The 12,806-nt window shown below is 47.7% G+C and overlaps 2 protein-coding genes across 6 annotated transcripts in view; one reads left to right on the top strand and one right to left on the bottom strand.

Annotated features, from left to right (window-relative positions):
- The window catches only part of LOC310689452 (uncharacterized protein), a 35,322-nt gene extending 28,664 nt beyond the window's left edge, over window positions 1-6,658 (top strand). For 3 of the 4 annotated variants that reach the window (XM_083467194.1, XM_083467195.1, XM_083467193.1), the window contains exon 3: window positions 356-6,658. In XM_083467194.1, the coding sequence (XP_083323320.1) occupies window positions 356-1,272 (917 nt within the window). In that variant the 3' untranslated portion in view covers window positions 1,273-6,658. The remainder of the gene's footprint in view (window positions 1-355) is intronic. The other variant, XR_014517440.1, reaches the window with a different exon arrangement.
- LOC310689371 (uncharacterized protein) lies at window positions 5,325-11,990 on the bottom strand. Of its 2 annotated transcripts, XR_014517434.1 has the most exons (3): window positions 11,848-11,990; window positions 5,984-8,888; window positions 5,325-5,946 (listed from the first exon to the last, which is right to left on the bottom strand). XR_014517434.1 is itself a non-coding variant. In XM_083467023.1 (2 exons), the coding sequence occupies exon 2, from the start codon at window positions 8,867-8,869 to the stop codon at window positions 7,166-7,168; it is 1,704 nt and encodes a 567-aa protein (XP_083323149.1). In that variant the 5' UTR covers window positions 8,870-8,888; window positions 11,848-11,990; the 3' UTR covers window positions 5,325-7,165. The 2 variants fall into 2 exon arrangements, 1 of the variants encoding a protein (XP_083323149.1); XM_083467023.1 differs by having other exon boundaries at window positions 5,325-8,888.
- Between the last annotated feature and the right edge of the window lie 816 nt (window positions 11,991-12,806).

Genomic DNA, 12,806 nt, shown 5'->3' with positions numbered 1-12,806 from the left:
CCAGGACAGCGCTGCAGAGTTTGCATGACTTACACTAACATGGCAGTGCATTGCTGGGGAAGAGGGGGGCAGGTGTTGGATTTGATGCTTCTGTGTCATCTGTGCCCCGTCACGGTATGCTGGCAGTGTGGCCCCACCAGTTTCAAGAGAGTCAGGTGCCCCGCAGGCATGCAGAAATGCTGGGGGGGGGGTCAAAGATGCCACACATCGACAATGACATTAAGTTAGACTCCAAGGATGTCTGCTTGAGGCTGAAACAGAGCACTCTCAAGTCTCGCAGGGGGGGGGATTTTGTTCAATAATCTGGAGCGCCATTTCTTTCCGAGGCTCTAATTAGCTTCTCTTTTCATTGCAGATGGTGAAGAACTGGAAGAGAAGAACAAGGGGGACCAGAACAGAATCCACATAGCAGAGAAGTCATATAAATATTCAGAGTGTGGAGAGAACATCCGTCAGAGCTCCCAGTCCACCTCCCATCAAAGAAAGAGCTTCGTTAGGAGTGATAGCTTCACTTCACACGAAAGAACAAAGAGTAGGGAGAAATTGTATCAGTGCAGAGAATGTGGAAAGAGCTTCAGTCAGAGCTCCCATCTCACTTCCCATCATAGAATTCATACAGGAGAGAAACCCTATCAGTGCTTCGAATGTGGAAAGAGCTTCAAGGAGGGGACAACGCTCTCTTCCCATCAAAGAATTCATACAGGAGAGAAACCCTATAACTGCATGGAATGTGGAAAGAGCTTTAGTTGCAGCCACCATCTGACTTCCCATCAAAGAATTCATACGGGGGAGAAACCCTATCATTGCTTGCAGTGTGGAAAGAGCTTCAGGCGGAAGCATCATCTCACTCCCCACCAAAGAATTCATACGGGGGAGAAACCCTATCAGTGCTTGGAATGTGGGAAGAGCTTCAGAAAAAGTTCCCATCTCACTTCCCATCAAAAAATTCATACAGGGGAGAAATTGTATCAGTGCTTTGAATGTGGGAAGAGCTTCACTCAAAGTGCATCTCTCACTTCCCATCATAGAATTCATACAGGTGAGAAACCCTATCAGTGCTTCGAATGTGGAAAGAGCTTCAATCGGAAGAATAGTCTCACTTCCCATCAAAGAATTCATACAGGGGAGAAACCCTATCAGTGCTTCGAATGTGGAAAGAGCTTCAGTCGGGGGATTTCTCTCACTTCCCATCAAAGAATTCACACTGAGAGACAACCAAAAAGGAAAAAAGGAAAAAATATTAAACAACCCTTACAAAACACAAGTGTATAAAAAAGAGAAGGGGGGAGAATAACTAAAAATACCCTTTATCACCTTTGTATCATATATATCATATCATTTATCAACCCATAGAAAGGCAGGCTCCCCCAGCTCTCCCCTGGGTGCCCCCCTCTTTTCCCCGTCCCCCACCCTGAGAGATCTTTCCTTCCCTGCATTCCTTGCAGGCCCCTCCCCCCTCTTCCTGTTTTTGTTGTTGTTGTTTAGTCGTTTAGTCGTGTCCGACTCTTCATGACCCCCTGGACCAGAGCACACCAGGCACCTCTGTCTTCCACTGCCTCCCGCAGTTTGGTCAAAGTCATGCTGGTAGCTTCGCGAAACAGGTATCTTCCTGTTTTAGATAATTTTTAAACCTTTATTATACCGAAATTTTAAAAATACATACAATATAAAACATTACACTCAAACATTACAGATTATGAATACACAAAAAGTATAAATGAAAGAAAAGAGAGAGAAAAAGTAGAAGAATAGAAAATGATGTTATTTACGATAAAGAAAAGCCTTCCGACTATACTCATTGTACTATTTTGAACTTAAATTTTTTACAGTTTCCTAAATCTTTGCCCCCACACACCTCACATTCTCCTTTTTGGTTCTAGTTTTCTCCAATATTTCCTTATATTAAAGGACTCATTCGATATACTGTTGTTACCTGCTCTGAGCCCGGCTTCGGCTGGGGTGGGCAGGATATAAATAAAATATTATCATCTGCCATAAAGCTTTTGTTATCACAGTAATCTTTAAGATATTCTTTGATTACTTTCCATTCTTTATTACCATCTTGTATTTCCTCTTACTGCTCTGGTTATTCTTGCTAATAATAATAATAATAATAATAATAATAATAATAATAATAATTTATTATTTATACCCCGCCCATCTGGCTGGGTTTCCCCAGCCACTCTGGGCGGCTTCCAACAAAACACTAAAATACAGTAACCTATTAAACATTAAAAGCTTCCCTAAAGAGGGCTGCCTTCAGATGTCTTCTAAAAGTTTGGTAGTTATTTTTCTCTTTGACATCTGGTGGGAGGGTGTTCCACAGGGCGGGTGTCACTACCAAGAAGGCCCTCTGCCTGGTTCCCTGTAACTTAGCTTCTCTCAGTGAGAGAACCACCAGAAGGCCCTTGGAGCTGGACCTCAGTGTCCGGGCAGAACGATGGAGGTAGAGATGCTCCTTCAGGTATCCTGGGCTGAGACCGTTTAGGGCTTTAAAGGTCAGCACCAACACTTTGAATTGTGCTCAGAAACGTACTTGGAGCCAGTGTAGGTCTTTCAAGACCGGTGTTATGTGGTCTCGGCAGCCGCTCCCAGTCACCAGTCTAGCTGCTGCACTGTGGATTAGTTGTAGTTTCCGGGTCTCCTTCAAAGGTAGCCCCACATAGAGCGCATTGCAGTAGTCCAAGCGAGAGATAACCAGAGCATGCACCACTCTGGCGAGACAGTCTGCGGGCAGGGAGGGTCTCATCCTGCGTACCAGATGGAGCTGATAAACAGCTGCCCTGGACACAGAATTGACCTGCGCTTCCATGGACAGCTGTGAGTCCAAAATGACTCCCAGGCTGCACAGCTGGTCCTTCAGGGGCACAGTTACCCCATTCAGGACCAGGGAATCCCCCACACCCACCTGCCTCCTGTCCCCCCAAAACAGTACTTCTGTCTTTTCAGGATTCAACCTCAATCTGTTAGCCGCCATCCATCCTCCAACCACCTCCAGGCACTCACACAGGAACTTCACCGCCTTCACTGCTTCCGATTTGAAAGAGAGGTAGAGCTGGGTATCATCCGCTTACTGATGAACACCCAGCCCAAACCCCCTGATGATCTCTCCCAGTGGATGCATGTAAATGTTGAAAAGGATGGGGGAGAGGACAGAACCCTGAGGTATCCCACAAGTGAGAGCCCAGAGGTCTGAACACTCATCCCCCACTACCACTTTCTGAACACGGCCCTGAACTGTAAGTATGCTGGCAATTTCGTTTGCCATTTGAGTTTTGAGGGGATGGTTTCGCTTTTCCAACTTTTCGTAATTAGAATCCTGGCAGCAGTTGTGGCATACATAAATAATGGTCTATTTGACTTCTTGATTTCCGTTGTCATGATTCCTAACAAAAAAGTCTCCAGGCTCTTGGAACGCGTGAATACTGGAAAACTGTCCTCCGCCTATGTGTGTCCTCCTTCATTCAAAATAAAGGAATCTTAATATAAAACATGGGGCTCAGGCCAGCAGCCAGTGGCAGAGCAGTCAAGCTCCCTCCCACGCTGCGGACAAAAAGCCGAAAAGGCCACAACGTGCCCAACCGAGGACGCCAAAAATGCGGCCTAGCCTGGCGGAGGGGCCAAATCTCTCCCCCGCCCCCCATCCAGGCAAAGCAAAGAAGGCCGGCTACTTGCCTCAATCCAGCCGCCTGGACACGCTCCTGATCTTGGAAGGAAGAAGAGCAAAAGAGGCTTGAGCAACGGAGTCATCCTCTTTTCTTTTGGCCTTAGGCCCACCCCCAGCCGGCCGTCCATTGTCCTCCCTGGCCAAGGGCAGGTCAAAGGCCGGATCAAGCAGGCAGGTGGCACCCGCCCAGGTGAGCCCCACTCGGTGCTGCAAACCCCGCCCACCTGTGGGGAAGGGAGGGTGGATATTCTGGGATATGGTGCAAAAGTTTTAAAAGTTAATGTCTCCCCATGCTCAGAGTTCATACTGTTGCGCAACAATAAAGGATCTAAGTCTACTGACTGCTGTTTTGCTCCAAATTACTTGGCTGGAATTTCCTTCTTTTACTGACCACATGGACCAGTGGGGGACTTGTATCCCAACGAGCTGGGCTGCTGAGTAGTCTCTCAACCCAGAGTTTTCTTTAACAGAGGCCATATAAAGTTCCTTTCCCCATTTGTCAGGAGCCTGATCTCCATTTGGGGTTCCTCCTTCCGCACCCCAAGGTTCCTCCAAGGCCTTGGGAAAGGAAACTGATGCAGGCTCTGGTTGCTGCCCAGAGCCCTGCAGGGGATTCAGGCTGGGGGGGGGGCTGTCTCTTCCTCTGGCCATTGCAGCCCCCAGGAAGCCTTGGAAGAAAGCCAGGAGACCCTCAGCAGACAACAGCCAAGCTTGTTTCTTCTCCAAAATGGCTTCCTCTTCTGAAGCCGCTTGCCTGGCCTCTTCCAATGGAGAGGCCTCCTCTGTTGGGCAAACATGGCGAGGAAAGAGGCCGCCCTGCGGAGGCAAAGCCATCATGGCAGGAAGGCGGCTGTGGATACCCCGTGAGTGCTGGCACCCAAAGGTGCCACCCTCCTTCAGCCAGGAGGAGAAACCCCAAGAGTGTGGGCCCCATGTGGCCCATAGGGGAGCCATGGCATCTCTGGGAGCGGCTGGCGCCTCCAGAAATGAATAATATGATGGACTGAGGAAATGGAAATGTAAATGTATGGGGGGTGGGTGGGAAGGCAATGGTCTTGACTTTGGTACATCTGTATTGTAAAGTACAGTACTGTAATATGTGAAAACTAATAATTAAAAAAAAGGAGCTGAGCTGGATTCCTAAAGAGAACAGGAAGCGGAGATTTCGCTGCACTTCAACCCCTGCATGTGCGCAGACACGCGCACGTGGGAATTCACGCCAGTCCCGTGTACACCCGCCACCCTCGCGCGAGTCAGCGGCCATATCTCCGTTCTCAGCGGCTCCCACCCAAGTTCATGTTTTTCTAAAGCTCCAGAAGAGGCTGGCGGTGCTGCTTGGGCTGCGAGTTGCAAGCCGGTCTGGTCCTCCTCAGCCCCCCCCCCGCCCAGTTCTGCCCAAGAGACTCAGCAGGGGGAGGGGGGCTGTTGCTGCCCTGCTGCTGCACCCCCAGAATTATTCTTCGGGGGGGGGGAGGCCAGGAAGATGCTCTGGGAGCAGAGCCCCCCCGCCTCCAGGGGGCGCACAGAGCAAAGAGACGCCTGGCCGGAGAGAGAGAGGGACGAATGGGAAGAATCCAGACCCGGGAGCCTGTAAGAAATGCCTTGACATTATGACAACACTCGCCACTTAGGAATGGGCTGCTTACAGACGTAGACATGGTTTGGAAAATCATTTGTATTAGTTTTCAGTTACAATATTCCAATAAAAGCCTCTTTATAACAGTGCCAAATTATAATACCATTAATAATATGAATCATTCAAAAGCCAAATTGTACAATTTAGGTGCGCCCCCCTCACGAGCTAGAATTAACAGTTTGATGATTTACTTTATTTCTGCTTTGCAAAATCTTATAGATTTCCACCACCCTCCAGTCAGAAAAACAAACCCTTATACCCCAACTGTAATTTTAACGACTTCCTTCTCATTAACACATTCAGTGATTTATAGTCCTGCAGGTGAAGCGTTTAAACTCTTTGTTCTTTTTGGTATTCTGTCCATGATGTTTCTTCCTGTCCTTGTAATATATTGTCTATCTTTTGTCAGTTGCTGTTCTCCATCATTCCTTGGGCAGAGCTAGTGTCCCATTGTTGTTTCAGAAGTTCTCCATTGCTCTGTCCGGAGCTTCAGTGTTTTGCAACATTAGCAGCAGCTGCAAAAATCATAGTGTCCCTAAAAAATATCCTGTTTTCACCAATTTTCTCTCAGCCCGGGAGTAGAGCAAGCTGTCGAACTTAAAATAACTCAGTAATGAACCTTTTTTGGTAAGCTCACAGCTTCCTCTTATCCCTCCATTCAGCCAAAGATAAAGGGTTACACTTCCAATTAAATTAAATTCAGTTTAGTCCGAGGATGATAAAGACTAGGGAAGAGTCCGCTCTAAAGTTTCCATCATAAACCTTTTGTAGAATAGAGCTGCTCGTCCTCCCCCCCTTTTTATTTTTACTTTACACACCCAAATCCATTTGATGTTATATTCCATCTCTGCAATCCATTTTTCACTGCTAGACATTGTTAAGATAAACATGACAACATCTGAAATGAGTTTATGGCTAGTAACATCTACATGTGTATTAGGATAACGACCCTGTATCAATTTATATAAGAATGTTTGAGAGTATATTGCATTGCATTTTTGTATATTGTTATTTTTTCTTACACATCTTTGTTATCCCCCTTCCCCCCTTTTTTCTCTGTATCACTTAATTTTTTTATAGCTGAAATTCTTTCAATAAAATATTAACATTGCGGGGAGAGAGAGAGAGAGAGAGAGAGTGCGTGCGCACCACCCATCTAGCTCAGCATCCTGTTCTCCCGAAGGTTTAGCCCCCTGGCAGGACTCGAACGTAAGACCAGTGCTCTCCCCTCCTGCAGCTTCCAGCACCTGCTATTCAGAAGAACTGCTGCCTCCAGCTGTGGGGGCAGAGCATAATTATGACATGCAAAAGTAATATTATTTAATTATTATGCAATTCTACTTTTATTGTCCCCCCCCCAAAAAAAACAACTTCCACTGATTCCAACTAGTTAAAAGCTTTTCCAGATATATAGTAAATTATCCTAAATATTAAGAAAGCATGAGCTGTTTAACCATTAGGGCTGTGCAGAGTCACCCTGATCTCCCCTGGATCAGTCAGGCCAGGGGTCAAGCACCCCAGATCAGTTCAGGGGCACAGCTAATGTTTAAGTGGGGGTGGGGTTTAATCCCTAATTAAATGTGCAATCTGGAGGGGGAAGGAGGAGATTCTGCATCTCTTCTCCGCCTACAGAGAGGAAGAGTAGCAGTAGGGAGACAGCGCTTGGATGGAGCTAAGAAACACTTAATTTTTCCAAGTCTGCCCTGTGACGTTTTAGAACAATATATCTGATATCGTTCTAATAACTTTGAACAGGTCAGTGTAGTTCCAGCCTCAGAGTCCCTGCACTTAGCGAAAAGGATATGGGGGGGGGGCGCTTATACAGAGATCTAAGGCTGAACAGGCGCTGTTGTGTTGCCCCTTCATTTAGGGAGAATATTCACCGCCCTTCTCTTCCAATATCTGGCTATCAAGCGGAATTTTCCTTTGTCCCCCCGTTCGCTCATCATCTCCTCCTCCTCTGGCAGAAGAGCCTCCTTCTTCGCAATCTTCTGTATGATCTCTGCTTCTTTCTTCACGTCCTTGAGCAACTGGATCCTTTTCTGATATCCAAGCTTGCATTCCTCCTCTTCGGACGCAATGAGCATGTCGATGTATTCTGGGGTGGAGAGTGGGTTGGGCTTCAGGGCAATTTCCTCCAGGCGCCACAGGCTTTGAGACGCTCTCTCGATGTTTTCGAACAAATTTTCTCTTACTTTGATGTACTCCTGGCTGAGGTGCCAAATCAGCTGCTCTGCTGTCATAACCCCATGGTAGGCGTGCTCATACTTTTTCTTCAGCTCCGCATATGTCTTCTTCTCTTTCCTTATTTCGTCCTTAAATTGGTAATTCTGGTTGTGGTGGTCGCTGGCTGAGCACTTGTTGGGACAAACGTTGCATTTTCCTGAGAAGAAACTGATAGCGGAGCAAAGGCGGTTCAGCCGGTCCCAGGTACCCCAGCAAGGATAGTGGCAGGTGACCTTGCAGTTCTTGCAGTTGGTTGCATATTGATGAGCTCCAGAGAGATCTTGCTTCACTTTGACGGTGACTGGGATCTCATACTCAAAATCTCTGTTGGCCGCCATGTCAGCTTTGTGCTGGTCAAGGACTTGTTCCGTTTCCTTCAGTTCTTCCAGTTTGACCAGCCCGGTTTTGATCTGGGGCAACAGGCCCTGCACAACCGTCTCCAACTCTTTCCGTTCCCTGAGAACTTCCTTCGTCAAAGTCAAACTCCTCGCGTTCAGTTTGCTTAGCGAGTCAAAGTAGGTCTTCATGCTGATTATACCCATTTTCCAAAACATTTCGTCAAAGTTAGGGCTCTCCCTGTCCCCCATGACATTGTTGGCAAACAGGGCGGAATTGTTGAATTTGAAATGCACGGGGTTCCCCTTGCCATCTTTGGCGCATGGAACGTCGGCCGTCTTAATGGCCTCAAGGACCAGGGGAGTCTGTGAATCTGCAAAGGTGATCAGGAACTGGATGTTCTCCTTGATATCTTTCCCAAAGATGGAGAGCACGGAATCAAAGACGTATTTCTCGGCTGCTGTTAAGCGGTTTGTGGAAGCCTTGACCACAAAGCAGACACAATCGATGTGGTCGATTCCTCCTGGGATGGAGAAAAACTCACGGATCTTCTCCACTAACTTTTTGTCCTGTTCTATTCCTCTCGTGTCTCCGAATCCTGGAGTGTCAACAAAAGTGAGAGAGCAAGGGATCTTGAGACCCTCTTGATAGTTCACCACATAAGCCCTCACTTCGGATGTCTGGCTTTCTGCTTGGTTTCTGCCGGTCACTTCATCAATAAGTTTGAACCGGAATTCGTCTCCCCATTGCACGCCCAGGATGTAGTTGATCATCCCATTGATGAGAGTGGTTTTCCCTGATCCAGACGCTCCCATCATCATAATCACTTTGTTGGCGATCTGCAAGTTCTCTTTTCCTAGATGGTACTTTGGAGACGTTTCAGATGCCTTTTTCAGTTTTAATGCATAAACCGAAGGTTCACCCCTTTCTACAAGGATACTTTCTTTGAGATATTTCTGAGGTGGTTTGATTTTACTTCTTTCCTGTGTTCTGGAAGATGCCATCTTCTTTTTAACAAACTTGCTGTCACAATTAAAAGAGAAACACATGTATTAGAAAAATAAATATACTTTTCTTCCTATCATTATGATTTTATTGCTTTCGACACAAAATGCAATTTAAAAAATTCAAAAATATTCTAATACAAATAGTAGCAACTTACAAAATAAAAAAAAACCCAGTGCCAAGCAGACTGTCAAGGCACAAACTTGTTGGAACAGAAAGATGTCTTCTCTTTTTTTCTGGGTGCCTGTCCTATCTTGACAGAAATGCTGCTCCACAGATCAGAGGCAGCCACACTAAAAGCCCTGCTCTGAGTTACCAGTTGGAACCTGGGTGCATATCTCGGGTAAGAATTTCTCAGTTATCAAAGAAACAAACAAACAAAATCAGGACTGTCCCAAGTCGGAATATTCAGGTGTGATTCCAGTAATGCAGAGAATTGGCCCCCTTCCAACTCTGCAATTCTATGACTCTATGATTTGGAGCATATGGGAGACCCAAATGCCATCATCCCACTCACCCCAAAGTAACATAACTCACACATCCCCTGTCCCAAAGTCTCTGCTGTGGAGCTGAAGGAACCAAATTGTTCAGAACGAAACAGACTTGATTCCCATCACTTGGGGGTAACCAAGGGCAGAGGTGAAATCTAGCCCCCACTGCTATGTTATGTCTTAGCCACCATGTTGCACTCTGAACCCTACCCATATGGAAGCCACCCTTTCCAAGAAGGCTTCTGGTCTCACCAAGCATCCACTAGTCTACTTGTGAGGTGACAAGGGTTAGGCCCAACATGACCACAGGGCTCATTCGCAGTGAGAGCCGGGCTCTCAACCAGGCCCTCTGGCTTGCAGCCAGCTGAGATGCTATGGTTGACGCCCGGAATTTAAAATGTTAACTATTAGCAAAGAGGTTTTTGGATCCGGGGCTGTTATTCTTTGGCCAGAGTGTGTAGGTGTGTACTGCCTCCTCACCCTTGCTTTGCAAAAAGCAAATAACCAAACATTTATTCTTGCATCAAAAGACACCTACACCCTGACACCAATCACCCTCTTCTTTCTGTTTCCAAATACACTTTGCCAGGTGCTCAGGTCACCTCTTAAAAATCATTTCCTTGTCTTCTCCAAGGGCAGTGATGTGGGTTGGCCTTCCTAATCTCAGTCGTCTAAAGATATGGACAATTTGCCCTTTGCTTACTGCTCTCTTCCTCTGTTTACAGAGTCCCTCTCCCCAGCTATCCAACTCTTGTAGAAATATTGAATGTCGGAAACTGGAAAACATTCTTTTGTGTGTCTTGGGAGGGGTGTGTGTTTCAGAGTTTACTTTCAGACAGAGGGAGACATGCCGGGAGTGAGAGGCAGAGAGAAGCAATCCCATGCTCAGGCAGCAAGTTGGCAGCAGCAGAATAGACCCAGCGGTGGAGAAGAAATTGAAATTGAAATACTTTATTGTCACTTGTACAACTTGTATACAGTGAGATTACACAAGCACCCCCCACTCAGCTCTCTTGGTCTTAATTCCCCTTGTTTACTGACCCACACCCACCAAACCCGAAAGTCAGTTGCCCTATTGTTCTCTTCATTCAGCAGCCTAACAGCCCACGGACAGAAGCTGTTCTTCACGTTCTTCACCGTGTTGGTGCGACTAATCCTGCTTCTATATCTTCTGCCGGAGGGCAGGAGATCATCAAATTGCCGGCCAGGGTGTGAATCATCCCTGAGGATTTTCCTCACTCTCCTGAGGCAACGTTCTTCTGCTATTTCATCCAGTGGATTTACGGGACAGCCCATAATATCTTGTGCTGAGTTTGGATTTGATATCCCGCTTTATCACTCCCCTTCAGGAGTCTCAAAACGGCTAGCATTCTCCTTTCCCTTCCTCCCCCACAACAAACACTCTGTGAGGTGAGTGGGGCTGAGAGACTTCAGAGAAGTGTGACTGGCCCAAGGTCACCCAGCAGCTGCAGGTGGAGGAGCGGAGACGCGAACCCGGTTCACCAGATTACAAGTCTACCACTCTTAACCACTACACCACACTGGTGCCCTCCCAGGTGCGGGATAGCTGCTCAGGTGCACGGAGCAGTGAATGTGCCGTGCAGCCGGGGGCGAAGCAAGCTGCTCACAGGGGTGGAATGAGACACCGATGGCGGACATTTAGTGCGCTGTCCGCCTGCGACTCCTAAGCCTCCCCCAGCTGGCAAAACGAAGGGGAAAGGGGGGAATGCCACCGGCAAAGCAGCACAGCTCCCCCTGACAGCGAAGACACCCGGGGCGATCCACCCCCACCGCACCCCCTTCCTCTGCCCCTGAATAGACCATGTTGGCTGCAGTCTCTTATCCTCCTGTCTGTCTCTGCTTGTTTCTTAACTGAGTCACATGTCCACACGGGTTTTCACTTGCTGCTGGGATTTGGGACTCTTGGGCTTATTTTCAAAGTTTTTGGAGGGACTTCAGTGGCAACTAACAGAGAGAGAGAGAGAGAGCCCTCTCTGTGCTGGTAAAAATTGCAGTTTTTGTGGTTGCATTTTGTTTTTCTTTTAATTTATATTTAACTAACATTTCCATGTTAACCTTTCTGTAAAGCTGGTAAAAACTACTGTATGGTAGGCTTCAAAAGCAATAATGAGAGGTCAAATAATTCAAAAGTCATCATTAAAATAAGCAAAGGGAGAAGGCAACTTATGGTCCAAACTGAGCAGCTGTGGGGGTTGCTCTACAAAACCATTATAGAAAATTAGAGGGATTAAGAAAACAATATGGTCTCATAAACTGTGCTCAAACAGAAAAAAGCTGAGGTTTGTAAGACAGTGTTTCTTTGGAAAAGGAAACAAACCTGGCAAATTGTTACCAGATTTTCTAACAAAGAGCAATATATAAAAAAGCAGCACAGCCATCTTCTCCACTCCTCCACTGTCTCTTGAGACAGACAGATGCCAACATCCCGTTCCCACGCAATCACCCTGCAGCAGCTGCAATCTCACCTTTTCTCTCTTTTCCAGATTTCCAGGGTCCTGGTGAAATCTGAGAGGAGAAATCGCACTCTCCTCTGCTCTTTGTGGTTCCTGGCTCCTGCTGTTAGCTTCTCCTGGCCCACTTAAATACCCTTCCCACTGCACACCCCACCCAGTTCCTCCAGAGTCCTCATTGCCCTGGTTATTATGGGTGGCTGTCCGCAGAATCATGCATCCCACCCAGAGGCGGAGCTAGCTGCTCTGGCACCCAGGGGCGGGGCCATGGGGGCAGGGCAAGCGTCCCAGGGGGCGAGATGCCCGTGGGGGCTGAGCAAGCCACCCATGGGGGTGGAGTGAGCCACCCATGGCGGGCTGCTTCCTGGGCGGTAGTGGGGAGGGAGCTGCACCGCTTGGCCAGCAGCCTTCCTCCCTTCCCTCTTCCTTTTGACAGCTTGGAGGAGGCTTTCCTTCCCAAGGAAGAAGCCCGGGAGTGGGGGGCAATGGCACGCCACCCACCCGCGACTCCCAAACCTCCCCTGAGCTGTCAAAATGATGGGGGAACAGGGGAAGGCTGCCGGTAAGGCAGCGCAGCTCTGCTCCTTCCCCCAATGGCTTGGGGTAGACTTGGGAGTCATGGGCAGGCGGGCGGCGAGCCGAATGTCACCCCCCTCAGTGATGACACCCGGGGCGAACCACCACCCCCGCCCCTTTCTCTGCCCCTGATCCCACCTCCCCTGTCATGGAATCACAGAACTGAAGAGTTGAAAGGTACCCAGCTCCTGCAATGCCATGCAGGAATCTCAGCTAAGCAATCCAGCCTCAGTTTAATAACCTCCAATGAAGGTGAGACCAGCTCTTATCACCAGGAAGTTCTCCCTCATGTCTAGTAAGAATCACCTTTCTGGTAATTTGAAACCATTGGCTTGGGTGCAGCAAGAAACGAGCTTTTTCCGGAAAGAGCAATCTGAAGTTTACAGCATGTTATTCCC

The sequence above is a fragment of the Podarcis liolepis genome (assembly GCF_965112155.1).
Source record: "Podarcis liolepis genome assembly, chromosome: 12".
In the NCBI taxonomy this organism is placed as follows: Eukaryota; Metazoa; Chordata; class Lepidosauria; order Squamata; family Lacertidae; genus Podarcis; species Podarcis liolepis.
Note: the sequence above shows the minus strand (reverse complement) of the source record. Positions and strands in the feature narration are given on the sequence as shown.

Excerpts from the sequence above, each read along its gene's own strand:
- LOC310689371 (XM_083467023.1), bottom strand. The coding sequence starts at position 8,869 with ATGGCATCTTCCAGAACACAGGAAAGAAGTAAAATCAAACCACCTCAG.